Genomic DNA, 27,647 nt, shown 5'->3' with positions numbered 1-27,647 from the left:
AGTAGAGCTTAGAGCAGCCCAAGGAGAAAGGTCCCATAGGCTGTGAACTTCTTGAGACAGAAAACTGCTGTGTTTGATGGGCATTTGGTCTCTTTCCACAGCTTCTACCTCTTCCATCCGCTGTCCTATGGGATGATAGGACCCATGGCCTCCGACCCTAACAGTCCCATGGCAGGGCTCCGGTGGATGGACTCCTGGGAGTTCTAGAGCAAAGGAAGCCTGGGAGCAGCGGATCAGAAACATGAGGTCTACTGCATGTCAGGCTCATTCGGGTGCTTTGAAGACATGTGACTATAAAATGCCCTCTCTGGAGAACTCGGGGTATAGTAACCCTGTAGCTTTGGCATTTGTTTGCACTGCCTGCATTGGAAGATGCAGAAGATGAGAAGGTCCCCTTAAATTAAAAGATTCATGTCCTGAATCCTTAGGTTATATTAATGGACAACTGGCTGCCTAAATGCTAATTCTTTGAAGCAGTATATGTCAGTCAAACAGCAGTGGCATTCCAGCAGCCAGACCGGTACAAGTTGGAGGCTGTCTGCGGTTGCATGTACACTCCATGTGTTTGTGTGTCTTCCTTCTTGTAATCTAAGCACTACTACAGTTTGAAGCACTATAGGACTTCTATCATGATTAACAACTTTTCTTATGGTGAGGTTTTTTTTTTTTACTGTATCTGGGGACCTTCATTCTACCTGCCTTGGCTGTCTGTAGGTTTTTTTGTTCCGACCCTGAATTTTTAAAAAATTTGACTGAAAGGGTCTATTTGAAATCTCCTGAGCCATTGTGCCTTGCCTGTCTCACAGGCCCTCTGCAGAGATGGAAATTGTTTATCCCTGTATAGTGTCTTGCTTTCTGGTCGCCTTTAATCATTGAAACAACTCACCTAGCAGGCCTGTTTCCAGAGCCAGACTGCTCCAGTTCAGCTCTTTGTAGCTTCTTTCCAGTTCTGTCTGAAGCTGCCAAAGAAATTACAGTGGAAATAGCAGGTGATTTATTTTCAGCCCCAGTACACTGTGGAGACCAGCATGGCGGTGTACTAGAGACTGTAATGATAGCTTGGAAATCTTACAGACAGCTGTCACTCAGCTTTTGTTTCCAGCTATTTCAGTGCCAGTGCCTGTGCTTTTAAGGGAAAGCTTCACCTCAATGAATGTGGCATCTGCAAAACTGGCTGCTGGTGCCAAAGTATCTGCTCAGTGTATTCCCATATTGAACAAGTTCCTTCTCTAGACTGCTGAACATCAAATGACAAGGAAATGTGAGGCCAGGCAAAAATTCTTTGTGAGGTGTCAGGAGCCATTGGATGTTGAATCCACCCCTTCAAAGAAAGAAGAATTTGATTTATCAGGTGCCTTCGTCCTGTGTTAGGTGTATTTTTATTGATGTCCCTTTTTTTCTATTTCCGGTTCTTCATCCAGTGTCAGTTTCTTGTCGCAGTTCAAGTTGCTACCTTGTAGCATCCAACGAGAACGACACTTAGATCCCAGCTGTGTTCCTATCTCAAGAAGTAATACTTGAAAAACTCTTCCGTGTATGTTCAATGAACTCACGCCTTCTATTTCAGAGTTCTTGCTTTGCTTCACAGCCTTGCATCAAAATTACAGGTAGAGGGAGAGCAGCAGGTGCGTGTGTCTGCCTTTAAACATGGACTGTGCATTTATTTCTCTTACCAAATCTTGGATTCCAGTACATTTCCTACCACATAGAAGGGCTGCATTAGCATAGTTGTGCGGGGTGGGGGGAGGGACGTGACTAGACTCCAGTCAGACTTGCTTTCATTCTTCTTTGGTAGAGATCCATGGCATTGTTCAGTAAGGCAGCTGCTTGCTTTTGTAAGGCTCTGGCTTGGTATGTCACATCTCTCCAGAAGATGACTCCTATAGGTGCTAGCTCAGATGGGATGGACCTGTGCTTTTGGTTCTAAAGGTTTTGAGTTGATCACCTGCTGCTTATACATGGTGGGAAGTCACTGCAATAATTAGCCGCTGGGTTTGATGATTCTTTTCCACCTGTTATTGTAGGAAGTGCTCCTACCTGCATGAGCCAGGAGTTCACAGAGGTGATACATAGGCAAGAAGGATGTGGGGGAAGGCTGCAAACTTCTTCAGAATCTGCCAGATCTGACAGCAGCAGCAAATTAACTGTTGGCAATGTGGAAGGCAGACAGTGCAGTGCTGCCTTGTAGCAATGTGATCCAGCATCTTCTACTCTTGGTGAGATTATTGACTTTATAATACATTGCTATCCTCAATAGGAGCTTTTCCTAAGGTAGTCCATTGTCATGGGGAGGATTTGCCAGAAGAGCTGGCAAAAGCCATGATTTAAAGTGCAGAGTTTTTTCCAGCACATCCCCTTAGCATTAATAACAAAAAAAATCTAGGAAGCTCGTGAGTGTTTTGGAATTACAGTTTCTAACACTCTTTATTCATCAGATTAAACCTTGGGAATGCAGAAATTGTGTTAGTAACTTTGTTTTTTTCAGTTACTATGAAGGGGTCAGTTTTGTAGGAGTTGCCTGAGGAAGATGAACCAGTCTGTTCCTTGGCTAGGGTCCCTCCATCCTTTATTATTAATAATCTTTTGGATGTGGGTTGGCAGCTGAGTGCTGAAGGCAGCAAGTGTCATGCTCCCATCCCACCTTCCTATGCACAAGTCCAGCTTCTGTTTCAATACAAACAAAAGGTTTATTTTTCTTTAGGTCTGTCACTTCAGAAATTCTCATGGGAGCATTTGATTGGCATTGAGACTAATCTATTTCTTAGGTCTTGTGTGCTGGTAAGGGGGTGGAGACATACAGTGAAAAAAAAAATCTAGCTGTTCCACAAGGGGGAGCAACTTCCAGCAGAATTTTTATTTTTGATCTGGAGTTAAAAGGATTGAAAGGTCTACATTGAAGACCAAAAGCAGACATTTCCTCTGCACCTTCTGGACTCCAAGGGTTGAGTTTTCAAGTAAGTGTAAATTGATGCAGCTCTGTCTTCTTTCAGGAGAGAAATACTGAAAAATTATTCTAGTTAGAATTTGACCTTCAGTATTTGCTTCTTAAAACAAAACCTGTCAGGCCATTGCTGAAAGATAATAGTAACTGATATTTTGTGAGGTCAATAAAATACAATAATTTGGATTCCCTTCCTGACTCTGTCTTGAAATCTCTGAGTGGTGCAGACATGAGGCAGTGGGTGCAAGGCACTCCTCACTTTCAGGATGGAATTTGGGCTGCTTCGGTTCAGTTTTTCCGGTTGGGCTTGTGGAATGAGTGCAGGTTCATTTTGAGAGCTGCTCATTAGTTGTCCTCTCCAGTCGTGTGGAAAATAGCTGACAGTGCTTTCTAAAGCCAAAAGGTGCTGTTCTCTGGAGCAGCTGCTCTCTTTGAACCTTGCTTGACAGGGCTCCTTTTATCACTCACAATGTATTTCATCAAACCGTATCCATGGATTCAAATCATAAAAAGCTGCAGGCTGCCACGTTCCCTGCTTCAAATTCTTTTTTGTATGTAAACTCTATTTTCAACTCTTGAGTCTCTGAAGGATAGATAGAGGGCCTTTAGGCTCATCTAGCATTATCCTAAGCAATCCATCCATCTTAAAAGGTTTCTGTTAACAGTCGCTTCAGGACATCGATACGCACACATCTATTCCAGCAGCAGGGACTGGCCTATTTCCAGGAACTGGACTACTCATGCTATGAGACACAGATGTGACTCTGAGGAGGATTTGAATGGAGATTTCTGTGCCAAGGTTGCTCTTGGTCTAGGTGGAGCACTTTGTGTCATCACTGTTTGCCGTCATTGTTCGCAGCCCTGGGAGCCACCACCACTCTCTAGTCTGTATAGGGTTTTCTTTTTGCATCTTGATAGGAAAGGCTGATTGATGCACAAAGGGCATTGATAGGATATACTTTTTTATATCTTCCTCCTTCCTTCTGGTTCTTGAAGTATACCCAAGTACAGGACATGCCTTTGCTTTCCCCAATTTTTGGGCTATGCATCCATTTTGTACAGGTGCCAGAACAAGGGGTAGGACAGGACATCTTGTAGTAGCCTGAGTGGATGAATACCTGTCACATGTACTGAGAGCAAAACCAGAACCTTGTTATGGAAAGGTAAACATGTGTTACTTGATAGTTGCCTCCCATCCCTCCTGAATCCCTCAGAGAATTGTTTCTAAGGGACTTGAGAGCAAACCAACTGTTAACATGGAAACACAAGGCATTTACCTGAAATTCTCCGTTGCCGCGCTGAGCAGCTTCCCTTCCATGCAGTGACTGAGTGAGCCTCTGGGTTGGCACTCTGCACAAGCACTATTTCCTCCTCTCAGGGTCCTGCTGGCAATGTGAAAACCTCCTTAGCAGTGCCCTGTGTTTCTGCTGGCTGAGGAATGTAGGTAAGGTTGCTTTTTTCCTCCTTTACAGCAAGTGACCCCATAACCCCACACATGGGCAAGTGTGTCGTGAAAGCAAAAACGTGTGGACTGTTAGAACAACATAAGGCTCTTCCCTGCTGGGAAAGGAAGGCTGAGGATAAGAACACCACCTCCGTAGCGTACTTGCTTTGGGGCGGGGCTGTGGGCTGCAAGCAGTCAGGACTGAAAATTCTCTGTCTTTGAAGTACCAAGATCTTGGTTGTGTTGTTGGTTGCAAGTTGCTTCACTTTTTAAACTTTTTTATGCTCTTTACTTGGATGTCAAGGGCTCTGGTTATCATGAGTAATATCTGAAGTGGTGACATATTAGCATAGATACCACTCCTGCCGAATTTGTAATTGATCCTAAAACTTTGCCAAGTGAGCTTACTGTGTTTTACAAGAGACACTGTTTAGAGCCATCCTTGAAGAACTTGCCCCTGACTAAGCAAGAGTTTGGAGCAACAGTGAGAGGGGTTCTTCTGTACTTCTGTCCTATATCCTGACCTTTCTTACTAATGCAGCCAGTGGGTGCGTGCGTGCATCTGTCCATGAACTGAATTCTTCTAACTACAGTGCAGTTACTGTACCGTATGGTGTAGATGGCAGAATGTTCCCTTGAGCTATAAATGTGTTTTGTACAGGTGATAATGGAAAATGAGGTAGAATTTGGAACTTAATTTTGTAATAAATATCTCTTCTTTAAAGCAATCTCTTTTTGTCTAGGTCTTGTGGTGGGTTTTTTTCCCCCTTTCATCTCTTCCTCACATACATGCTTGAAGTAACAACGTGAACTTTAAATGGACCCATTGGAGAATTTAATCTAGGATAGTGATGATGTACATCAGCTTTTAGCACACAAGTGTTGCTGGACTGCAATTCTAGGAGATCAGATTTTACTGCAATCCAAGCAATGTGTTCGTAAGCACAATAGAAAGTGAAACTGGTACATTTGGACAAGAATAAAGTACTGTCTGTTGAAGCGGGTTTATTTCTCCCTATTAAAGATGTGGTAAATTGTCAATAGGTATAATAGGTCCATTTAATGGGTATTTTCATCAAGCTTCTGACAGGTTACCTATCAACACTTCATCTGACAGGTCAAGCACTTCATTCAGGAACCCAACATTTTTCTGTAAGTTGTGTTCAGTCCGTAGTGTCTATAACACCAGACTGGTGCACAGTTTTGTACAAATGAAGCCCTTGCTGTGAACTAAATGCGAGAATCTGTAATAAAACCGAAACACTGAAAATCAGATTCTGGCTTTATACAAGGCTGTAGTGAGGGGCTGGGGTATGCTTTTGAGTACAGTGTAATAAGGGGTTGCTTGGGGTGGAACTAGATGGGAAAAACCAAAAAACAGCCACCTTATCTGGGACTATGCATTGATGCCCAGATGAGTGCTGGAGGAGAGCCAACCAGTCAGTTTGGACATGTTCCGAGGGCTACTGAAGTGCAGCCAGGACAGCTAGGAACTGGACTGTGGCCTGTACAGGGTGATACAATAGGCTATTAAATGGTTACTGGAAAGCCTATTGACTTCTTGTATTGTTTCACACAGTGCAAGCTGGTCTTCGGATATTGTCTGATCAGGGCTATTGTTCTGGAAGGGAGGACTGCTGATACAGAAGCTGTGCTAGAATGTAGGGGAATGAATAAAAAGAAGGAAATGTTGTTCATAAAATGCTGATAATATCTGATAATATCTGAAGTAAAATTTTACTTCTCACTGCCCTCTAAAGGAAGAATGACTTCTTTCTGCAGGTAAGTGATCTCACGTGGGTGAACACTGGTAACTGCTTCCAATTTCCACTTGATTTGAACCTGCTGGATTTGTAGGCTTCTAGATTCCAGCCATCAGCCCGTTATCTGTTCCTCAACAAGAATGAGGCTTTTTTACAACCTGGTGTTTTAATACAGATTTTGTGCTCTGTCTTCAAGATGCCTCTTAATCTTCTATTTTCTAACCAAATAGAAGCTGCCAATGCAAGTTGCTTCCTTTGGCCCTCAATCTCCCATGACTCTGTTCTCATTTTTTTCGGTTTACCCATAAGGTTTCCCAAACTGCACCATGTCTTCCATCAGTCTCCTCATGCTCATATGCTGAAATCATAGGGATTTCATCTTCACTACACCCACCACTGCTGCCTGGTTTATGTCCTAGGATTGTGGCTGAACACCTTGGAGTTGTTTTCTAATACACCACCACTAACTCTGTAACTCTGGCCCATGTAAAGCATGCTCTGGAAATAGAACATTTGTGCTTTAGAGAAAGGGTGTAAGTCTAACAAGCATTATAATAGTTGTAAATTGCTTTTCCATTGTTACCCTTCTTGTGTCATTGCTTTATCTCTATATTGCATCCAAAGCCCATCATCTTGTTGTCATGAAGCTGACAAAAGGTAGTCTTATGTCTTCATTCACCTGACCTATTTTTTTCTCCATATATTTTAGGATGAGGTGGTCTTGAAGTACCTGGGTTTCTCCATTGATCAGAATGGGAGTTTAGATTATGTGTCCTTATGAAAGCATCAGTGTTGGATCAGCTGAGTCACACCCTGGCAGTGTGCTGGTGCCTTGCAGTGCTTTAGGGACAATAACTGTTCAGTTACTAGGTGGAGAATGAAAGCAGCTGAAAAGTGGGGAGAATCAGTTAAGATGAGAATGTGAACATGCATAAGATCATACATTCTTGGCTTGTATCAGAAACAGTGTGGCCAGCAGGACCAAGGCAATGATTGTCCCCTTCTCAGCACAGGTGAGGCAACACCTCAAATCCTGTGTTCAGTTTTGGGGTCCCTCATGTCAAGAAAGACATTGAGGTACGGGAGTGTGTCCAGAGAAGGGCAACAGAGCTGGTGAAGGGTCTGGAGCACGAGTCTGATGAGGAGCAGCTGAGGGAACTGGGGTTGTTTAGCCTGAAGAAAAGGAGGCTCGGAGGACCTTATTTCTCTCTACAACTACCTGAAAGGAGGCTGTAGCCAGGTGGGGGTTGGCCTCTTCTCTCAGGTAATAAGGGACAGGATCAGAGGAAATGGCCTCAAGTTGTGCAGGCCAGGTTTAGTTTGAATATAAGGAAAAATTTCTTCACTCTGAGGGTGGCCAGGCATTGAAACAGCCTGCCCAGGGAAGTGGTGGAACTACCATACATTAAAGTGTACAAAAAACACATAGATGTGACACCTGGGGACATGGTTTAGTGGTGAGTCCAGCAGTGCAGTTTGCAGGTGAAAAATTCCTCATTGTACTGGAGAATTATTTTTGACAAAGCCCCAAAACTGGAATGGCTTAGATAGGTGCGGAGGAAAAGGTCTCAAGCCAGAAGTGTCCCACACGTAGAAGGAAAAATACATGGGGTTTGCTTTGAGACCAGATGGCTGAGTGCAAAGCTGAGGTATGGGAATGCTGGCACAGCCCTGACATGAAGGAATGGGTGCAGTAAAATACAAAATCTTTGTTTTAATAGGTCATATAAAAAATGCTATTCCTGGAGACAACTACTGCAGGTCAAATGTTTGTAAGAGATGGGCTAATCAATAGTGTCAATTTAAATTGCAAGGAGGAGAACAGAGAGTGCAAAGATCAGAGAAAAGACGATCAATGACCACTTGAGAGACCAGCAGTGCTTCTGACTGAAACAAGTCCAGGGGGGAGCTACAGAGGAGTCTCCACAATGAGTCCTTTTACAAGCTTTTGCCATGATGTTTCAGCAGCTGAAGGATGAGCCAGTCCAGATGCATAAGGACAATCGGAAGGAGATCCAAGACCATATGCACCATCCCTAGATAGGACAGAAGCCCAGTAGCTGTGCTAACACAATGCTTGCCAAGTTGCCAGGCATATTAGCTAGAGCACCATGTTGAGCTAATGAGGCTGGAGAGCTTTTTGCTTGCATCCCACCAGCTTGGGGTGCACATACCTCCAGAGCTGTTATGGTCTTACGACCAAATTCAGCTTGTGTGTCAAGACTGACATGGTCTTGAACTCTTTGAACTCACTTTGGTAGAGTGATTTACAAAAGGCAGGGGTTGCTTCCTGGAAGATCAGCCTGGTGGTGTTGGGTTATCATTGTGCTAGGGAGCTCAAGGTGAATAACATCTGGGGTAAGGTCTAAACATCTACAAGTGCCAGACCTGGTCCGACAGCTCAGTGTAATCCCCTTTGACCTTTCTCACCACTTCATGTCCGGTCATCCCAGGACGGTTTTCACCTGCCTGTACAAATATTCCCTAGCTGGCCACAGGATATTCAAGATAAACCTGGGGATGTCTAGCAAACTGAATTCAAAAAAAGTTTTTCATTTTAATCTGCTGTTGAATCCTCTCTCTGCTCCTTCTCCCGCTGCCTATCCCTCTCCCTTTAGCCCAGATCCCCACCAGTGAGGGTGGTAGTGCTGCCCTGTTCTCTCCACAGTCATGGTGGCAGCAAGCAAGCTCTGCAGCTCATCTTAATCATTTTATGTACAAGATTATTATCTCCTGTATTGCTTTTGATTCTTGTTATGTAACCGTATTTCGTGACTTGCTTTGCTACTGAGCTGTGCCGCACCATGGCCTGAGGGGGTAACTTGAGAAGACTTTGGGAAACATTGCATGATTTCTGCTCCCACCTGACGATGGTGATGGGAGTCTGGGAAAAAGAGAACCTGTCATAATCTCTGGGTTTGAGGCTGGGGACAAGGGGAAACAAAGGGGATTAGTCAAGCCCAGGACTCTGTATCCTAAGTGAGCAGGAAGCCTGAGGCAGATAGATCAGAGTGTCATTATTCATGAAGACTCACAGATGTAGAATTGGAAATGAGCAGGACTTCAATGACCTGGGATATACGGGAGATACGGGATTGTTAGTGCAGCAGCTGGGATGAAAATTGACAGTGCCGCAGCAGCACGTGCAAAGCAGTCACCCCTGGGCCAGGCAGATAGGGCCTCCCTGGGCAGGGAGGGTTGTTCTCCAGATGCTGTGAACCCGGAGGGCTGGGCTGGGGACTGGCATTTGCAAGCTTGTTCCTACTTCTGCCACACTGTTTCACGAGACTGGGCAACTTTCTTTCCATGTGGGTAAACTGAGGCACTGAACAAGTAAAGCTGACTCTTGGCAAGGGAAGTTAAGAGTGTTGGTACTGTAACGTGAAGCAGCTCTAGATTACAATAATGAAACCCACTGCAAACTAAAAAGATTATAAATTTGTGTTCTCCCAAAGCACAAAAGATCATTCTTATCCTCTTTGCATGTCAGTGAATTTCTCTGAAAACCTCCCTCCCCTTTCTTCAAGTGGTCTACCAATGATTTTGGAGCAGTCTGTGCTGCTGACCTGTTTGTTCTTCACTCATGAGAGTTCCAGGGACCGTCTTGCAGAAATCCAAGAGCAGTTCAGGAAAGAGCTGAACTGCCTGGTTAGGTACATGGAGCCAAGGGAGCTGGGAACCGTCACAGAAAAACCTCAGACCATGGAAACATCTGCAGTTCTCAACCTTTTGCTGAGATTCTCGTGCTTGAGGGCTCACAAAACATTTGGAACAAGAAGAGAGGTTTTCTTGTTTGCTTCCTTGTGCTTAAATCCTCTCTGGACTTGACTTGTGCTCTCAGCACCTCAGTGCTGTGACAGCAGGAGGAACTGTGACAGCCTTGTAGCTGCAAGGGAGAAGCTGTTTTGCACACAGGCAAGAGCACCGTCTCTCCCAAACCCTCGGTCTTTTAAATCACTTGATTGGTGGTTTGGATGTTTCTTATCCCTGAGCTCTCCCTGTCTCCCATCTCAAGTCCCTCCTTGCAGCTCCTTCCTCCTGTGTTGGAAGACCTGTGCTGCCACAGGGGGAAAAATGCTGGGTTTATTAAGAGAGTGGAGATGCATCCATGCCAGAAGGCAGCAAAGGGATGGATTCCCTGTTCAGATGATCAGGGAAGATGGGGAAACTGCTCCTGAATGTATCCTGCCCAGAAAGAGCTGTTGCTGGGGGGCAGGGAAGAGTTCTTAGACTCTGCTGTGTGTCATATCTATTTGGGGTTTGGGTACCAAGAGGTGGGTGGGAATTTGGCCAGACCATTGCCCCTTTCATCAGCTGAGGCACCCATATTTTCCATGGAAGGAAGGCATATCATTGCTGAGAGAAGGTGCAGGGGGGAACATTTTGGACAAGAGCCACCATTTTCTTTTGCCATCATGGCTTCACTGCTATTGTCTGAGACACCCTTTCCATCAGGAACAATGGCTAAACCTGTACTTAGTTGTTGCCCTGGGATAGAGTAGCTGATATGGTGCCCTGTGTGGACGGGAGAAAAGGTGTCCCACATCCCAACAAATCTTCAGGAACTGATCTCTGTTAACTACAACTTGCTTTTGTGGATTTTCTCTTCCTCCACTATCAGCCAGCTCTGAATATATTCAAAATGTTGCTAGGCAAATAATCAGCCTTGGTTGTTGCTCTGACTGTACATATGTGCTTCAACTCTGCTCCTCAGTATGCCGTGGCCCGGGATGACTCTCCATGCTCCTTTCCAGTGCCCTGGCAGCACTCCACTGCCTATCTGTTCTACCCTTTATTGTTAGCAGGGCCAGGCTGAACTGTCCAGCCAGGCTCTGGTGAAGCTCCACATCTGTGTGGTTGTGACAATCGGCTGAAATGTCAGAGTACCTTGCACAGATGACATATGATGACACTTCTTGCTTGTTGCTGGTTCGCTCGATCAGCCGCAAGATAGCTAAAGGTTAATGTTTGCATTGGCTCTGCAGGGCTGGTCTTCTCCGCCCTGCTCGCATTAACCCTATATTTCCCGCTGCTCTCCCAGCTGCCCTGTCAGGCTCCTTGCAGTTTCAGCGGTTATCATCACAGTGACTTATCATCAGTGTGAACATACCCTTTGAAACCACACAGTTAAGATGCTGTTTTATTTGACTCCTTAGTCCCATCTGACAGTACCTTTATTTTTTTTTTTGAGTTTGTTGCACTCTTCCTTCAAGCGCCCAACTTTAGGACAGGGTTCTTCAGCTTCCTTTACTGCATGTGGAGCTTTTCCTATGCAGCATCTTATCTGGTCTGTGCTGGGAATGCAAGGTCTCAAAATCCTGAGAGAACAGGTAATTTATTTTGGCACTTGCAGAGCCGTCTCGGGTGGCTTCCTGCTGTCACTGCAGTCAGTGCTGTCACTCCAGCTCTATAGGAGAAAGGCCCCTGGGAGACAAGCTGGGGCTGAGAACATAACATTGTGCCTTTGAACTTGTCTCCTCCCAGGGAATGTTTTCAGAAGAACTTCCTTTCTGCCTACATTGAGTCAATGCGCTCCTGGGATGGGTCGGAGGCTGCTGTCATTTCTCCTGATTACCAGAAGTAAGTCTGATGTACAGAAGCAGAACTTGTAAAAAGATCCGAACAATTGTTATTTTGGTGCAGACTGTGATGGTTTCAGTAATATTTGCACTTTTGTATTGCTCTCATCCTTCTGAAAACCTTAACTTTCCTGACTTCCCTTGTGCTGCTTGAGACCTCATTTGCCTTTTCTTGCTTTGTTTCCTCTGTGCTGCATAAATCCTGGCGCCAAATTAGGAAGTGTCTGAACAGTAAAGATAAAGAGAACCTGTGCATCCTGAACACATTTGACAAAGATGACATCTTCTCATCTGCTATTGACAACTTTGCCTGGTTCAGCTGGCATAATTAGCCTTAGACACGTACCTTGCAGTGTCTAGGATGCATCTTCCTGTGGAGATGGCAGGTGGCTGCGTGGCATCCAAAGTCTCAGTGGAAGTGGCCAAGAGCAAGAGGATGCTGTGGAGCATCGCTGAGGCCCTCCCAAGCAAAGTTACACTCAGAGGGAGCTGTGCTGATGGTGAGCGAAGGTGGCCGGGTCCCGGTGGTCTCCTCGCTGGCAGCGCTCTGCCCTGTTGCTTCACTCGTAAAATCAGGACGACAGGAAATGTCAACCGTGAACCAGCTGAACTTTCTGCTCTGTCCCGCGGCCCCGGGATAGGGAAGTTTGGGCATTTTGAATTACTTTTTTCTTCCTTCCATCTCTCCTTCCATCTCTCCTTCCTTCCTTCCATCTCTCCTTCCTTCCTTCCTTCCTTCCTTCCTTCCTTCCTTCCTTCCTTCCTTCCTTCCTTCCTTCCTTCCTTCCTTCCTTCCTTCCTTCCTTCCTTCCTTCCTTCCTTCCTTCCTTCCTTCCTTCCTTCCTTCCTTCCTTCCTTCCTTCCTTCCTTCCTTCCTTCCTTCCTTCCTTCCTTCCTTCCTTCCTTCCTTCCTTCCTTCCTTCCTTCCTTCCTTCCTTCCTTCCTTCCTTCCTTCCTTCCTTCCTTCCTTCCTTCCTTCCTTCCTTCCTTCCTTCCTTCCTTCCTTCCTTCCTTCCTTCCTTCCTTCCTTCCTTCCTTCCTTCCTTCCTTCCTTCCTTCCTTCCTTCCTTCCTTCCTTCCTTCCTTCCTTCCTTCCTTCCTTCCTTCCTTCCTTCCTTCCTTCCTTCCTTCCTTCCTTCCTTCCTTCCTTCCTTCCTTCCTTCCTTCCTTCCTTCCTTCCTTCCTTCCTTCCTTCCTTCCTTCCTTCCTTCCTTCCTTCCTTCCTTCCTTCCTTCCTTCCTTCCTTCCTTCCTTCCTTCCTTCCTTCCTTCCTTCCTTCCTTCCTTCCTTCCTTCCTTCCTTCCTTCCTTCCTTCCTTCCTTCCTTCCTTCCTTCCTTCCTTCCTTCCTTCCTTCCTTCCTTCCTTCCTTCCTTCCTTCCTTCCTTCCTTCCTTCCTTCCTTCCTTCCTTCCTTCCTTCCTTCCTTCCTTCCTTCCTTCCTTCCTTCCTTCCTTCCTTCCTTCCTTCCTTCCTTCCTTCCTTCCTTCCTTCCTTCCTTCCTTCCTTCCTTCCTTCCTTCCTTCCTTCCTTCCTTCCTTCCTTCCTTCCTTCCTTCCTTCCTTCCTTCCTTCCTTCCTTCCTTCCTTCCTTCCTTCCTTCCTTCCTTCCTTCCTTCCTTCCTTCCTTCCTTCCTTCCTTCCTTCCTTCCTTCCTTCCTTCCTTCCTTCCTTCCTTCCTTCCTTCCTTCCTTCCTTCCTTCCTTCCTTCCTTCCTTCCTTCCTTCCTTCCTTCCTTCCTTCCTTCCTTCCTTCCTTCCTTCCTTCCTTCCTTCCTTCCTTCCTTCCTTCCTTCCTTCCTTCCTTCCTTCCTTCCTTCCTTCCTTCCTTCCTTCCTTCCTTCCTTCCTTCCTTCCTTCCTTCCTTCCTTCCTTCCTTCCTTCCTTCCTTCCTTCCTTCCTTCCTTCCTTCCTTCCTTCCTTCCTTCCTTCCTTCCTTCCTTCCTTCCTTCCTTCCTTCCTTCCTTCCTTCCTTCCTTCCTTCCTTCCTTCCTTCCTTCCTTCCTTCCTTCCTTCCTTCCTTCCTTCCTTCCTTCCTTCCTTCCTTCCTTCCTTCCTTCCTTCCTTCCTTCCTTCCTTCCTTCCTTCCTTCCTTCCTTCCTTCCTTCCTTCCTTCCTTCCTTCCTTCCTTCCTTCCTTCCTTCCTTCCTTCCTTCCTTCCTTCCTTCCTTCCTTCCTTCCTTCCTTCCTTCCTTCCTTCCTTCCTTCCTTCCTTCCTTCCTTCCTTCCTTCCTTCCTTCCTTCCTTCCTTCCTTCCTTCCTTCCTTCCTTCCTTCCTTCCTTCCTTCCTTCCTTCCTTCCTTCCTTCCTTCCTTCCTTCCTTCCTTCCTTCCTTCCTTCCTTCCTTCCTTCCTTCCTTCCTTCCTTCCTTCCTTCCTTCCTTCCTTCCTTCCTTCCTTCCTTCCTTCCTTCCTTCCTTCCTTCCTTCCTTCCTTCCTTCCTTCCTTCCTTCCTTCCTTCCTTCCTTCCTTCCTTCCTTCCTTCCTTCCTTCCTTCCTTCCTTCCTTCCTTCCTTCCTTCCTTCCTTCCTTCCTTCCTTCCTTCCTTCCTTCCTTCCTTCCTTCCTTCCTTCCTTCCTTCCTTCCTTCCTTCCTTCCTTCCTTCCTTCCTTCCTTCCTTCCTTCCTTCCTTCCTTCCTTCCTTCCTTCCTTCCTTCCTTCCTTCCTTCCTTCCTTCCTTCCTTCCTTCCTTCCTTCCTTCCTTCCTTCCTTCCTTCCTTCCTTCCTTCCTTCCTTCCTTCCTTCCTTCCTTCCTTCCTTCCTTCCTTCCTTCCTTCCTTCCTTCCTTCCTTCCTTCCTTCCTTCCTTCCTTCCTTCCTTCCTTCCTTCCTTCCTTCCTTCCTTCCTTCCTTCCTTCCTTCCTTCCTTCCTTCCTTCCTTCCTTCCTTCCTTCCTTCCTTCCTTCCTTCCTTCCTTCCTTCCTTCCTTCCTTCCTTCCTTCCTTCCTTCCTTCCTTCCTTCCTTCCTTCCTTCCTTCCTTCCTTCCTTCCTTCGGGGCTCAGCCCCCTCCCCCGCCGCGTAGCCGCAGGTGCCGTGCGGCAGCGGCGTGGGGCAGGGCTGGGCTCCGCTCCTCGCTGCTGCCCTACCTTTCCCACCCTTCGCGAGTGAGAACTTTGCCACAAGGAGACGGAGAGTGAGAGAAAAGCGGCGGGGGGGTGGGGCAGGGCTGGGCTCCGCTCCTCGCTGCTGCCCTACCTTTCCCACCCTTCGCGAGTGAGAACTTTGCCACAAGGAGACGGAGAGTGAGAGAAAAGCGGCGGGCAGGTTTTGTGCGTTTCTGCCCACCGATCCTCTGCCTTGTCACCGCGACTTCTGCTCTTCGAAGGGGCTGTGTGCCCGCTTGGCTCTGGGGAGAGTGTGGAAGGGGCCGCGCGGTCGTTCCCTGATCAGGGAAGTGCTGTGCAGCCCCAAACACAGACCTGGCCAACAGGGAAGGATCCAGTCGCAGGGCAGAGGAAATGGTGTGCCGGGTGCAATGGCTGATACCCAGCTTCTTGCCTCTCCTAAGCAGATTAATGTACCAATTATGTGAAGAGAAAAAAGGAAAAATCAATGAAAAGTCGCTTGAAAAGGACAGTTGGAGAGTTGATGAGCAGCTTCTGGAGTGAGTGGGATCCAAATCTACCAGAGCAGTGACAACAACGTGGGGGAAGAGGGATGCAGTAGTTTAATGTGCGGGATGAGAAGAGAGACCGTCTTGCCTGAATTACTGGTGGCCTGTTATATCTACCTGGGTGGCTGCTACTGAGTCCCATATGTGCCTGACATACAGGGGCAGGGGGCGGGGAGAGAGGAGAAAGGAGCTGGTGATGGTGTCGAGTGGGGCATCAGCTGAGCTTTTACATGCCCCCCTTTGTCCAGACGGCTGCTGGAGCTTGGAGGCCTTCCCTGATTTGGCAGCTTTGGGGTTCAAGGGGATCAAAAAGTGGGAATGGGAGGAGTTGACACAACAACCAAGACTTTGGGGAGAAGGGCCAGGCTGGGAGGAACTCCAGAGGGCTGAGACTAGTTCTCAGGTGCCATGAACATGGATCCAAGAGCTGGGGCTATGGGATAGAGAAACAGAAAGGTTTTTGTCTATAGGTAATCTGGATTGCCCCAAACTAAAACTTTTCAGAACTTTTGGATCTTTTACAGGTGGGGAGGGATCAGTAGGTGGGAAGGGAGGCAGAAGTGGGTTGTGGGTGTGCTGCTGTTGGGGTGAGCAGGACTTCAGATAAACCTGAGGAAATGAGAAAATGGGGCGTTCTTCCTTGCTGTTGCAGGTTGTTTGACTTGGATCCTGACCTGCTGCCCCTTTTCCAGTACAACTGCAAGCAGTTTGCCAGCCCTCAGGAGTGCCTCTCTGCCCCTGAGTTCCTGGATCACATCAGGAAGGTGAGAGAGGGGCTGTGGCATGGCTGGAGCACAGCCTCCATGGAGGAAGAAACCCTTAGGCAATGATTTGGGACTGTGGTGTGTCTGACCAGGGAATGCATGGGAAGTCTCCTTCTGAGATGGTAACTGCAGGCGTTGCTCATGCTAGCGGAAGGCCAGGACAAAGTGTCCTACAACAGCAGGGAGGGGATGAGAATGCAGATTATGGTGGCTAAGAGGCACCATGCTGATTTCCATGCCCTCATCTGAGAGTGGATTGCTTCCTGTGAAAGCTGAAAGAGTCCTTCCCCTACCATGGAGGTGCCTACCAGAGAGCTCACCTCTGTCCAGATGAGGACTGAAGCCCTGTGCTTCGCTGACCAGGAGGTGGCACAGAGCTGGGCAGTGGGCCAGGCTTCCCTGGACCCACTGCTATGGAGAGGCTGTTGGTGCGGCTGCAGAGCCAGAAGGCCCACAGCACCTCTCAGAGAGTCTCTGAGGGAGTGCTGCAGTACACACTCACCTCCCCCCAAAGCAGAGAAAGGAGCAATGGTGAGGAGAGGCTCAGGCATGCATACAAGTACACCTGGTCAGCAGAGACCCTTTGCTGAACCCTGAAGAGCAGTCATGCTGGGGCAGAGCTCAGCCTTGGCTTGCAGATGCCTTCACAAACTGCCTGGTTCCATCTTTAAACCAGTTCGGTGCTTTGCTTGCCTGTCTTTATTCCTTGTGTAGAGGCTGTTTCAGGACTGAGCTCCTCTGATAGCTGCAAGCTTTTTGTTATTTTCCAGCCTCTCTTTATTGGTAAAGTTAAGATTATTGCCTTGAGCTGAAATAGTTCTTTGCTCTTGTTGGAGATAAATTGCCTGTTGAAATTATAGAGCACAAATCTATCACCTCTTGGCTTTGCTAAGGTAACCATGCCCTGCCTTTAATCTCTTCTTCTAATTTGGCGTGTTTGTTCCCTTCATCCTTCATTAAATCTTTTCTGTCCTGTTTCCATTTGGCTGTTAATGCTCCTGGGAGATTATGGTATATGTTTTACCAGACCACGTCAAGAGATCTGGCTGTAGTTTCCACCCCATCTCTTCAAAATACCTTGGCTGATCTTAGAATTGGAGCGGCCTTATTCACAATTGCACCATTTTGGCAAGTTCTAACTGGAAACTCTAGTCCTAGCAACTTCTGGGGTTCCCATGCCATTGTCCTGGGGTCCTAGGAGCTGTAATGACTGCATCAGCATTAGGTCTTAACCTGCAACTGCTTTGCTGTATGGCTGTTTATCCCCTCTGGGACAGGGTGGTCAGCAGTGCTGCTTGCTATGCAACTCTGGTAGTGTCCCATGGAAGGTTGTGGTGTGTGCTGCTGCCAGCCTCACTGATGTGACACACGCATCACAGTAGAGCAAGGGAAAGCTCAGAGGGCATCTGGGCTGGGAGGGGGTCAGGCTGACAAGGGTGAAGTAGAGGGTCAGACACTTTGTTTCCTCTGGGAGGGAAGCAGAACCTTTCTGTTAATGCCATTCTGCCTTTCTGCTCCTGTGCTAGGTGATGCTGGTGATTGATGCTGCTGTGAGCCACCTGGAGAACTTGTCCTGCCTGGAAGAGTATCTGTGCAACCTTGGCAAGAAGCACCAGGCAGTTGGTGTGAAGGTTGAGTCTTTCTCGGTGAGGTGTCCTCTCTTGTCCCGCTGTGGCTGTGTTTTCACCCCTGCCTGCAACCCTCAGCTGTCCCCATCCTTCTTCTGGGTCCAGCTGTCTGGAGAGAAAGCTGGTGGCTCGGGGCAGCCTGTCCAAGGTGCTGATACCAATGTAGTGACACTGCCCCAATGAGGGGAACCCTTGAGCTCCCCTTGTTTTCTGCGCTTGCCCAGTAAGCCCAGGCAGAAAGGACAGATGGGACCAAGGCATTTCCACTGTTTGAAGAGGACCATGGTTTAGGACACTGCAGTCCCTTCCGTGCCACAGGGTTGCAGGCTCAGCCTTTGCCCTGGATCCTTTGCATCTAATGCTCTGGGCAAACCTCACCCCACCTGGAAAAGGGAGCATTCACCTCTCTGTGTCTGCACTGGGATGGGGTTACTGCACCTCAGCCCCTGCTTCCTCGATGGCAGTAAGACCTGAGCATCTTCCATATTAAACCCTTGATTACTCCTCTCCTGCCATCAAGCATGGACAGGAATGCAGCAGGTTCAAGAAAAGCTTTCTAACCAACACATGGTTATCATGGTATATCATTCCTGATATTGCTAGCTTTTGTTCTCTTCAGAGGCAGCAGGGTCCATTTTGTTCGGGGTAGTGATCCCCACCAGCCCTGCAGTGTGGGGGTGCTCCTGCATGGGGCTGCTCACAGCTCTGTGAGGAGCAGTGCCCAGTGGAGAAGCCTGAGAGGCGTCGAGGCAGTGTGGGGTCTGACCCACTCTCCTGACATCAGGGCCTTGCTCAGCTCTGCTGCTCCACTGCTGTGCCAAGGGATAGGGCCAGCTACCTGCACCTGGGAGCCACAGAAATTGGATGTGTACCTTTACCCCGGTGTTACATGTGCAGTGTCAGCCTTTGCTCTCTCACTTCCACTCCCCACTCATCCATGGTGAGGGCCAGCATAGGGCAGGGGAAGGGGATGACATGGGCTGGTTCTGGGTCCCCTCTGACCAGCCAGGGACTGGAGGGGCCTGGTACTGTTGGTAGAAGAGGAGCAGGTGCCCTGCATTGGCAGAAGTCAAAAATGTGACAAAGGGAGACAAGGGACTGCATGTCATCCTCTGGTGCTGAGCCTGACACCTCCCCGTTTGGTTTGCAGACTGTCGGCGAGTCCTTGCTGTACATGCTGGAGAAATGCCTTGGTGCTGCCTTCAGCCCAGAGGTGCAGGAAGCTTGGAGCAAACTCTACAATGCTGTGGTGAAAGCCATGCAACGTGGCTGGGAGACCCTTCCAGAAGGGGACTAGATCCTGCCAGCCATCCCTGTCCCTGACCATGCAGCAGTCCTGAGCACGGGGAGCACTCACGCCACACTCTCTGCCTCCCCCCACCTCTGTCTCCCAGTGTGCACCAGCCCATGGCTGTCTCCACGCTCACACGTGCTGCGGGGCTCTCCCGTGATTCCACCCTGCTTCAACACGAGCGTGTCTCTGCCTTTGCTAAGGGCTGTCAGGGTGCGTCCCTGCAGCGAGGCCTGGCAGTGCCACAGCACAGGTGCCACCCTGCCCCGAGTTCCTTAGGGAGCACCACCACCCATGTACCTACTCTGGTTTTCAGCTTGCTCATCTTCCCTCCTCTTGGACCCACCCTAGTGGGTCACCAGTTAGGTGACAGCTGGCATAGGCCTCTTGGGCTTATTTGCCTGAAACCCTGTTTGCTGTGCTTTACCTGCCAGGTCTGACACTCTTCAGTCCTCCTGCACTGCTGTACCTGGTTCAGCTGTGGCAGTGATGGATTTGGCTCCATCCAGGGGGAAAGGCAGCAAGAGGGCGGGTCACACCACGTGGCTGTCCTCAAACCTTGCAGAGTTTTCCCTCTCTCCCTTCACCAACACATTACTACCAGATGGTTAATTTCAGTGCTTTCTTCTGCCTTGCCTCTGATCTGGATGGGATCCCTGGCTTTTCCCCATGTCAGGTTGGCCACAACCCAGTAGGTTTCCTAGGGATGCTTCAGGCAGTGGTGTCACATTAATCCCAAGATGAGACTGTGTTTGGCAGGGCTGGGCTGCCAGCTGAAAGGCTTTGTGTTGATTTGGCCAGTTGGCTTAACCTTAGAGCCATCTGAAATGCAGCAGCAGCAGTGTCTGTTTACTGCTTTATGTTAAGGAAAATAAAGTAAATCCAAGGAAAAGATGTCTTAAAATAAAAATGAAGGTTGCAATCGTGCCATAGCAACAACTTCCAGAAATTCTGGCTCTTGGCCAGAGGAAGCATAGCTGGAATCTTTCTGCTGATGCTGTCAGAATCTGGAGCGCTTCCCAGCTGCTCACAGTACCCATCTGCAGAGTTCCTCACCCTCATAAGACTGAGGAGATAGCATCTGCTGGAAGAAATCCCAGAGAATTGCTGAGAGGCAGCACCTGAGGGCTCTGGTGAGGGGGTTGAATGTGAGTGCTTTGAGAAAGAGTTCATCTTTATGGGGAAGTCACTGTGGAACAAGCAGAACCATGCTTCTAGCCACCACTAGCCCCAGAGCAAGGACATGGAGCAATTATTCAGTTACAGGCAGCACTTTTTTTGTTGCTTCTTCTTCAGGACAGGAGGAGCCTGGTGTTGAGGTCTGACATGGTCCTGTCCTGGAGATACATTCCTCCTATTCTCAGATGTCCTTCACTCTGGGGCACGAGAAGGCTGCCTGCTCAGCGTGACAGGGCTTCTAGGCCCATGCCATGGAGGGGATGACGGGGTGCCCTGTGAGATGGATCTCTAGTTCCCTGCCGCAAGGCCAGATGGTAGCCATGGGCTTCTAGCATGTAAAGAACCCTCCAGCTGTGTTTGGGACACAAGCTAATAGGTGTGAAACAGGCAGTGAACATCCCCATGTTCCTTGTCCTCCCCATAGGACTGTGTTCTGCCTCTGCAGCCCTGCAGTGTCATGGTGTGTGTCCTGGCCCATGGCTCTCTCCATCAGCTGGGTCAGGTGAAGTCCTCCCCATTCTTGCACCTGGCAGTCAGGGATGGAGGAGCTGGGGCTGGGGTGAGACACAACTTTGATGGCATGATATGGGGCAGGAGGGTTTGGGAATGGGGATGTCATCTTTGCAACCCTGTTATGGGGCATCAGCCTTCAGCATCATGGGAGTGGGACACCTTCTGGCTCCGTGTGACAAGTACGCAGCTGTGTGATGGGTGGGGTGTGGGTGTTACTGCCCAAACCGTCCCTGCTCCCTCTAGCCTTCCCAGCTCCTTGTCTTCTGCTCTTCTGTGCCACATTTTGTGTAACTCCCAAGAGAACTGAACTACTCTATGTGCCTCTTATACCCAGCTGTACTGTTTATTAAAGAACAACAGTGAGTCTTAGCCCTTTGTGATGCCTTGTGTTTATTTTAATATAAAAGTCCCAAGCAGACCTGAAAAAAAGGATGACAGAGAGGGGTTTACTGGTTTCTTGTTGATTCCAGCTTTGGAGATATTGGTCACCAGGAGCACTTGTGTAGTGCAGCTTGACTGGCATGAGAAAGCATCCAGCAGCAAAAGCCTGTTGGGAGTTTTTTGTGCCTGGTGATTGAGTGGGTCAGCAGTGGAGGGGCTAAAAGACACCCTGCCACTAATTGCTCAGACCCTTCAAGTATAACAATCTCTAATGGAATTAGAATTTTAAGCCATCAGCTTAAAAATCTCTTTCCTGTTGTTCAGCTTCTGCTTTTGTTTTTTGACATAGCACTGGCTCACCTGTTGCTGGTCACCCACTGCTGGTCACCTGCAGCAGCAGAGCATGGCCTCATAGAGAAGTCCTGTCTGGCCCCATAGAGCATCCAACCTGCCAGCTGAACTGTGGAGTCATTCTGGCAGCCCTGCCCAGGGAGCAGCTGGTGAGGATGCAGGAGGTTGTGTCTTCTAGCATGTTCTAGCTTTGATCTGATGGGTTTCCAGCCCTGGAAGAGTTGGGCACTGGATGCTGAAGAATGGTGCCTAGAGTGGGGAAGCCAGCTCAGGCTCTGTAATAGCATTTCCTGAAGGCTGGAAACCCCAGCCTTGGCACAGGAGAGAAGTGAAAACATCTTGGGAGAGCCATGCTGCTCATCTAGGATGGGCTTGTTCCACAGGGCAATGTGTGATGGGCTGTGAAGGGCAAGGAGAGCAGCGGAGATCTGAATGCAAAGAAATACCCCCTTTGGGTCATTGCTAAAAGACTCCAGCTCTTTCTGGCCTCAGGACTGGTGGTGGGAGCCCAAACCTGGCACTGCAGGGAGGGGCCACCACGGCAGCCTCCAGCAGCACCCCCATCTTTGCCTGTGCCTGCAGGGCGGTTTGCCATGGCTCCCACAAACTGCGCCTCTGCTGCGGCTGCTGCCCAGCAGGGATGCTCCTGTCACTGTCTGCCACCAGCCGGCACACTGGGAGACTCCATGCAACTGCTGGCCCTGGCTGTGGGGGATTCTGAGTGTGCAGGCTGCAATTAGGGAGCGGGTTCCTGAGAGGGTTCCAAGGTGGAGGTGCAGCGTGATGGGGCTGAGGGCCCTCGCTAGGCTGTGATGAGCTTCCTGGTGTGAGGGCCGGGAGAGCTGCGACTGGGGGCAATTACAGCCCTGGCTCACAGCCAGTGCTCCTGCCCAGCTCCCTGGCACAGCAATGCTCTGTGTTAACTCTGTTTACCACTCATTACAAACCATGGGGGGCCTCTGTAGGGGCATGCAATGGGGGACTGGGGTTTTAAATTTTCCAGTTTTTCACCCAAAGGGAAGCCCTCCCCATGCCTTCTGCGCTGTGCCATAAACCAGAGTGGCAGGGCTCATTCCAGGGAAGCTGTGGAGGAGCCAGCAGGAGGAACCTGCTGAAACCAGAGGCAAATCATTCAAGTAGGAATTCAGGTAAAAAGATTGTATTTTGGGAGGGAGGAGGTGAGAAAAGAGCACTGTTTTCTCAAAATCTAGAGAAGGACTTCCAAAATGGTGTTCACTCCCTTCCCTGGGACTTGCTGGTGGGCAGTTCATCCTCAGATGGGATGGGTTCCTCCTGCCCCTGCCCCTTGCTGTGGTCCCAGAGGGGCTCCAGGCTACTGTCCTGCGACCTCCAGGCAGCACCTGCACCTTTGGTGGTGTTTTGAGCCAGCTCTGCCAATGGAGTGACTGCTGACAGAAGGCAGACAAGGAAAGCACGACTGTCCCAGGACTGCAACCCATCGCCAATGTAGGGATGGTGCCAAGGGCTGTGCCAGTCTGTCTGATGGGACACAGCAAGGTGCTCTTCCACTCTGGAAACTTTGCTGCTTCTGCCCATTTGTTGGAGTTTGTTTTTATGGGGATCATAGTGGGCAGTCTGGAGGTGGGAATGCGTCCAGCAGTCTCCTTGCCACTGAAGCCTCTGCAGGAGATCCCCAGGCAGGGTCAAATGCAGCCCACAGGTGGGAAAAGGCTCCAGTGGCAAGGGCTCCCCCTATACAGAATCACAGAATCACCAGGTTTGAAGAGACCTTCAAGATCATCATGCCCTAACCTCAACTAAACCATGGCACCGAGTGCCACATCCAATCTTTTTTAAACACATGCAGGGATCGTGACTCCACCACCTCCCTGGGCAGACAATTCCAGTACTTCACCGCTCTTTCCGTAAAAAACTTTTTCCTAATATCCAACCTATATTTCCCCTGGCGCAGCTTAAGACTGTGCCCTCTCGTTCTGTCAGTTGCTGCCTGGAGAGAGACCAACCCCCACCTGATTACAACCACCCTTCAGGAAGCTGTAGAGAGTGATAAGGTCACCTCTGAGTCTCCTTTTCTCCAGACTGAACAACCCCAGCTCCCTCAGTCGTTCCTCATAGGGCTTGTGTTCCAAGTGCCAGGAAAGATGCATGGGGTGACAACGCCAGGCAGCAGCTGGGTGAAGTCATTTTATTCAAGGCACGGTCATAGCAATAAATCACAAGAAGGTACAGGCCTCTGGCACATTCCTACAATGGGGCAGCCAAGGGCAATAAGACCAGCAGCCCGAGCTCCCGAGGACACAGTGCCACTAGCAGGCACTTGCTTCTACCCTCAGAGAGGCCACCAGCATCCCCGTGCCCTGCCTGGGGCTGCCTCTGGAGTGGGCAGTGAGGGGAGCAGCTGAGCTGTGGACAGCTGCAGGGCACCTGGGCAGGAAGCCACAAACCCCCCAGAGAACTTTTTGGGATTGGAAAGGAGCGTCTGAGCTCAAGGCTCCCCCGAGCCAACTGCTTTGTGGCTCGTGTGCTGCAGCCACTGCCCCAGCATGCAGGGGTGTGGGTGGGACGGGGGCCATGGGACTGCCAGCCGGCTGAGCTGAGATCCACCAGCCCCACAGAAATGCCCCAAGGGCCCACTTGATGCTCTCACTGCTGGGCTACCTTTCAGCCTCCCCCCAGCCCAGAGCTGGCACACTGTACCCCTCCTCCCAGTGGCACTACTAATGCTAACCAGCGCCACGGCTGAGCATGTGCCTTCGCACAGCAGCACTCCCAGTGCCAGCCAGCTCTGGTGCTGGCAGAGCTGCACTTTCCTCCCTTCCCTCCTGGCACTGCCCTGGGACGGTGGCAACTCCAGTTGCTCTGAAGCTAGCAGGAGAATCAGGGACAGGAAAATCAGCCCTGAGGCCAAAGCAGGGCAGAGTGAGGAGCCAGCATGCCCAGGTGGGCTATGGTGGGAGAGAAGCTGAGCAGGATGAGGATAAACCCTTGTCCCCAGGGGCCACCACAGCTACTCTGGATGAGCTGGAAAACTGCAGGGATGTTGTATGGGCAGGTAATGGCACATTTACACTAACCACAGCAGGACTCACACTCAAGAGGCAGTGTGGCTACTGGGGGAGCAACCCACAGCTGCAGCTTGTGGACAAGGGCAGGCAGGATGTGGTGGACCAGGAGGACCCGGAAACTGGGTCCTGCCAGACTCCACCTGTTCCACCTGTTCTGTTGCATTAGGACAGAACTATGCTGGGTCCCATGGGCAGCCCCAGTGAGAGCATGAGCATGACGGGGTGCCACCAGGGAAGAGGAGTGACAAGGAGCTGTCCTCAAAGCCATTAAACACACTTGTCTCTTGACCTCCTACTTCTCCCCAAGAGCCCAAGGACACAGGCGTAGTGCGGCAAGATGGGGGGATGGGGTGGGAGGTCGAGGAAGAGCTGGGCTTGCATTTGATGTCTGCCTTGGTGCAGGGCTGCTGGTGCTCATGTAGGGGCTCTGGTGGCCAATGTAGGGACACTCACCTCCTCTACCAAAGCACACGCATGTCAGCAGTCCCTGCTAAAATGGACAAAGCGGGGCAGGCAGCAGCCTGCAGGCCAGCAGCAGGGGAGGCAGCAGGACAGCTGCCTGAGCAATGGGTGGATGGGTTGAGATGCAAGGGTTAGGGGTGGCTGTCCCCTGCCTCTGAGGACCCAGAGGACAGCGTGGTGGCAGGCACATTCATCTGGGCTGTCTGGGCTGCTTCCTCCTCTCAGAGGGGCCAGGGCCTTCCTCCTGCCCCCAAAAGCACAGCCTCTCAGAGAGACCCTCTCCCTATACTGCTGCACCCCCTCTCCCGCATTGTGGGCTGGAAGAGGCAGGTGGGGACAGGGGGACACTAAGGGGCTTAGCCAGTGCAGGCAGCGGGAGGTACCACCAGAGCCTCCTGCCACTGCCCATGCAGTGGTGTCTCCCCCTCACATCAGTCCTGTTGTCTCCTGTCCCATTAGCAAGGTGGCCCCCACCAGTGCAGGGAAGGCTCCTTCCTGCCCCACGGCACGTCCTCCGCTCTCAGCACAGTCTGTTCCCAGCTGGTGCCAGGGATGTTCACTGGTAGCGAGCCTGGCTCTCTATCACGGGGCCGCTCCTGTACTCGCCCTCCACTGTCTCCAGCTCTGTCTCGAAGCTCTGCAGCCCCCCATCCTCCCCATCCTCCGCCGGCTCCAGGTGGTTGCCCATGGTGCCATAGGACTGGTGTGCTGGAGAGGCTGCCGGTGTCAGGCTCAGCTCAGGCTCCTGCAGGACAGTGGCCACAAAGAGCTGCCCCGGGGGGCAGTGGGCCATCAGGACCCATGGGAGCCAGAGCAGGTGGCCACATCAGGGCTGGGGAGGGGTACTCACATTGGAGTTAGGGGTGGAGGAAACACTGCTCCGCTCCACATCATTGAAGGTGCCCTCAGACTGGTCAGACATCTGAGGAGAAGGAGGCCATGAGGAAATCATGGTCTGGGGGCCCAGCTTTGGCTGGGGACAGCCAGGGGCTATGTCAGACTCCCCATGGTAAGTGAGGAGGGGATGCAGTGGGGTGAAGGAACGATGGGGTGGGTGGCTGCATTCACCTGGTAGCTGGAGGGTTTCCGCGGCTGCAGCTTCTTCAGGCAGAGGCCAAAGAAGGAGAAGATGATGCAGGAGAGGAGGACCACAAAGGTGAAGAGGGTGACAGGCCGGGTGGGACCTAGAGCACAGAGACACTGGGGCAGCACATAAGCTTCCAAAAACCTGCTGCATGTCCAGCTGAGCCCCAGGCTGGTGACTGCTTTGGGTTTTACAAGCTCTCAATCCCCTCCCCAAAATACAAGCTGACACCTCCTTCATCTGCCAGGTCTTCCCAACACCATCCCCCTTACCACCCTCCATGCCATGCCTAACTCAAGGGTGACACCAGTGGCTCGTCACTCCCAAGCATCAACACGACCCTCAGCAGTGGCAGGGTGCAGCCCCAGGCTCTCCCTACCGAGGCGCAGGACGGAGAAGAAGAGCAGCCAGAACATGCAGAGGATGGGGGCCACCACGACCTGGCTGATGGCAGCGACGTGGAGGCGCTGGTTCAGTTTGGTGGGGATGTACACGTAGTAGATGTTGTACCGGTCAACCATGTGCTTGAGCAGCATGTAGAGCAACCCTGGTGGGACAAGAGGAGCCATTTGGGAGGAGGGCAATGGGAACAGCCAGGATACAAGGATGCAGGGCAGGCACTGGGGATGATGCCCAAGGGTGCCCTCCTGTACCATGCAGGAAGCCCGCACTCCCATGCTGCTGCTGGCGGCTGGGACAGGCTGTTCTTGGCATGGCTGGGACCATGGGCATGGGATCATACTCACCAAAGGGGACGATGATGGGGCAGGTGATGCTGTAGGTCATGACAACAGAGAAGATACAGCAGGTCCAGGCGTACTCTAGTCCAAACTGGAACTGGTAAGCTTGGCTCTGGGGCACAACCAACAGTGTCATTGCTGCCTCCATCACTGCAAAGGCTGCACTTGCCTTTGCACACCAGCCCACAGGAGTGCCTCATCCCCACTAGCCCCCAAGGGGCCTGAAGAAGTCCCCACATGCATCCCCACAAAACCACGACAGCCTGAGTTTCCAGTGGGCGCATCCCTGCTGTGCTGGGGGTCACGTAGGCTCACAGGTGACCAGAGCCACATACCCGCTTGACATGGAGCCGCTCGGGCTCGGACTTGGCAAAGCAGAGGCGAGCAGTGTAGACGAGGAGGCCTGGGATGCGCAGCAGCTCCATGGCCGTGCCAATCAGGCTGGAGGTGACTACGTAGTTGACGAAGAAAGCGCCGTTGTCTGGGAGGAAAACACACCTGCCCCAGGGACAGAGAGAGGTGAGACAGTGAGAGGATGCTCAGCAAGAGCTGCTGGCGATGGACAACAGGTGCTCCCGCTTGCCTGGGAAGTTTGGGAGCTTCCTGCTACTCACTGGAACTTGACTTCAGCCTCATCCAGAAAGTGGGTGTCGAAGAGCCAGCGGAAAAACAGGTCCAGGCTGGAGGGGAGAGAAGAGGAGCAGCTCAGAAAGAGGGCGAGCTATGTGAGAGACACCCAGAAGGCATGTGCTTTCCCCTGCCCTGATCAGGCAAGACCCTCTGGACCCAACACTGCCAGAGCAGCCCCCTCTGCCACACAAGATCACCGTGGAGTGTGTGCTTGCCTCCTGGATGGCCAGGATTGCTGTAGGT

General features: G+C 50.4%; 3 protein-coding genes across 6 annotated transcripts in view; 2 read left to right on the top strand and 1 right to left on the bottom strand.

Moving 5' to 3' along the window:
- The window catches only part of POMT2 (protein O-mannosyltransferase 2), a 29,935-nt gene extending 24,277 nt beyond the window's left edge, over positions 1–5,658 (top strand). For both annotated transcript variants that reach the window (XM_017742052.1, XM_008639623.2), the window contains exon 20: positions 102–5,658. In XM_017742052.1, coding sequence (XP_017597541.1) covers positions 102–207 — 106 coding nt within the window. In that variant the 3' untranslated portion in view covers positions 208–5,658. The remainder of the gene's footprint in view (positions 1–101) is intronic.
- On the top strand, positions 165–21,078 carry NGB (neuroglobin). Of its 3 annotated transcripts, none has more exons than XM_017742054.1 (6): positions 165–246; positions 11,633–11,728; positions 15,230–15,325; positions 15,987–16,098; positions 17,625–17,744; positions 18,877–21,078. In XM_017742054.1, the coding sequence occupies exons 1-6, from the start codon at positions 242–244 to the stop codon at positions 19,021–19,023; spliced, it is 576 nt and encodes a 191-aa protein (XP_017597543.1). In that variant the 5' UTR covers positions 165–241; the 3' UTR covers positions 19,024–21,078. The 3 variants fall into 3 exon arrangements, with proteins under 3 accessions (XP_017597543.1, XP_017597542.1, XP_008638013.2); XM_017742053.1 differs by having other exon boundaries at positions 226–321; positions 15,233–15,325; XM_008639791.2 differs by having other exon boundaries at positions 226–321.
- Positions 21,079–23,594: 2,516 nt separating this feature from the next.
- Positions 23,595–27,647, bottom strand: part of TMEM63C (transmembrane protein 63C) — a 28,536-nt gene continuing 24,483 nt past the window's right edge. The window contains exons 19-25 of the mRNA XM_008639622.2: positions 27,389–27,454; positions 27,110–27,272; positions 26,781–26,886; positions 26,414–26,581; positions 26,019–26,134; positions 25,801–25,872; positions 23,595–25,719 (exon numbers count right to left, since the gene is read on the bottom strand). Of these exons, the coding sequence (XP_008637844.1) occupies positions 25,507–25,719; positions 25,801–25,872; positions 26,019–26,134; positions 26,414–26,581; positions 26,781–26,886; positions 27,110–27,272; positions 27,389–27,454 (904 nt within the window). The 3' untranslated portion in view covers positions 23,595–25,506. The remainder of the gene's footprint in view (positions 25,720–25,800; positions 25,873–26,018; positions 26,135–26,413; positions 26,582–26,780; positions 26,887–27,109; positions 27,273–27,388; positions 27,455–27,647) is intronic.

The sequence above is a fragment of the Corvus brachyrhynchos genome, unplaced genomic scaffold (genome assembly GCF_000691975.1).
Source record: "Corvus brachyrhynchos isolate BGI_N302 unplaced genomic scaffold, ASM69197v1 scaffold115, whole genome shotgun sequence".
Taxonomy (NCBI): Eukaryota; Metazoa; Chordata; class Aves; order Passeriformes; family Corvidae; genus Corvus; species Corvus brachyrhynchos.
This window is presented reverse-complemented; position numbering and strand designations above follow the sequence as displayed.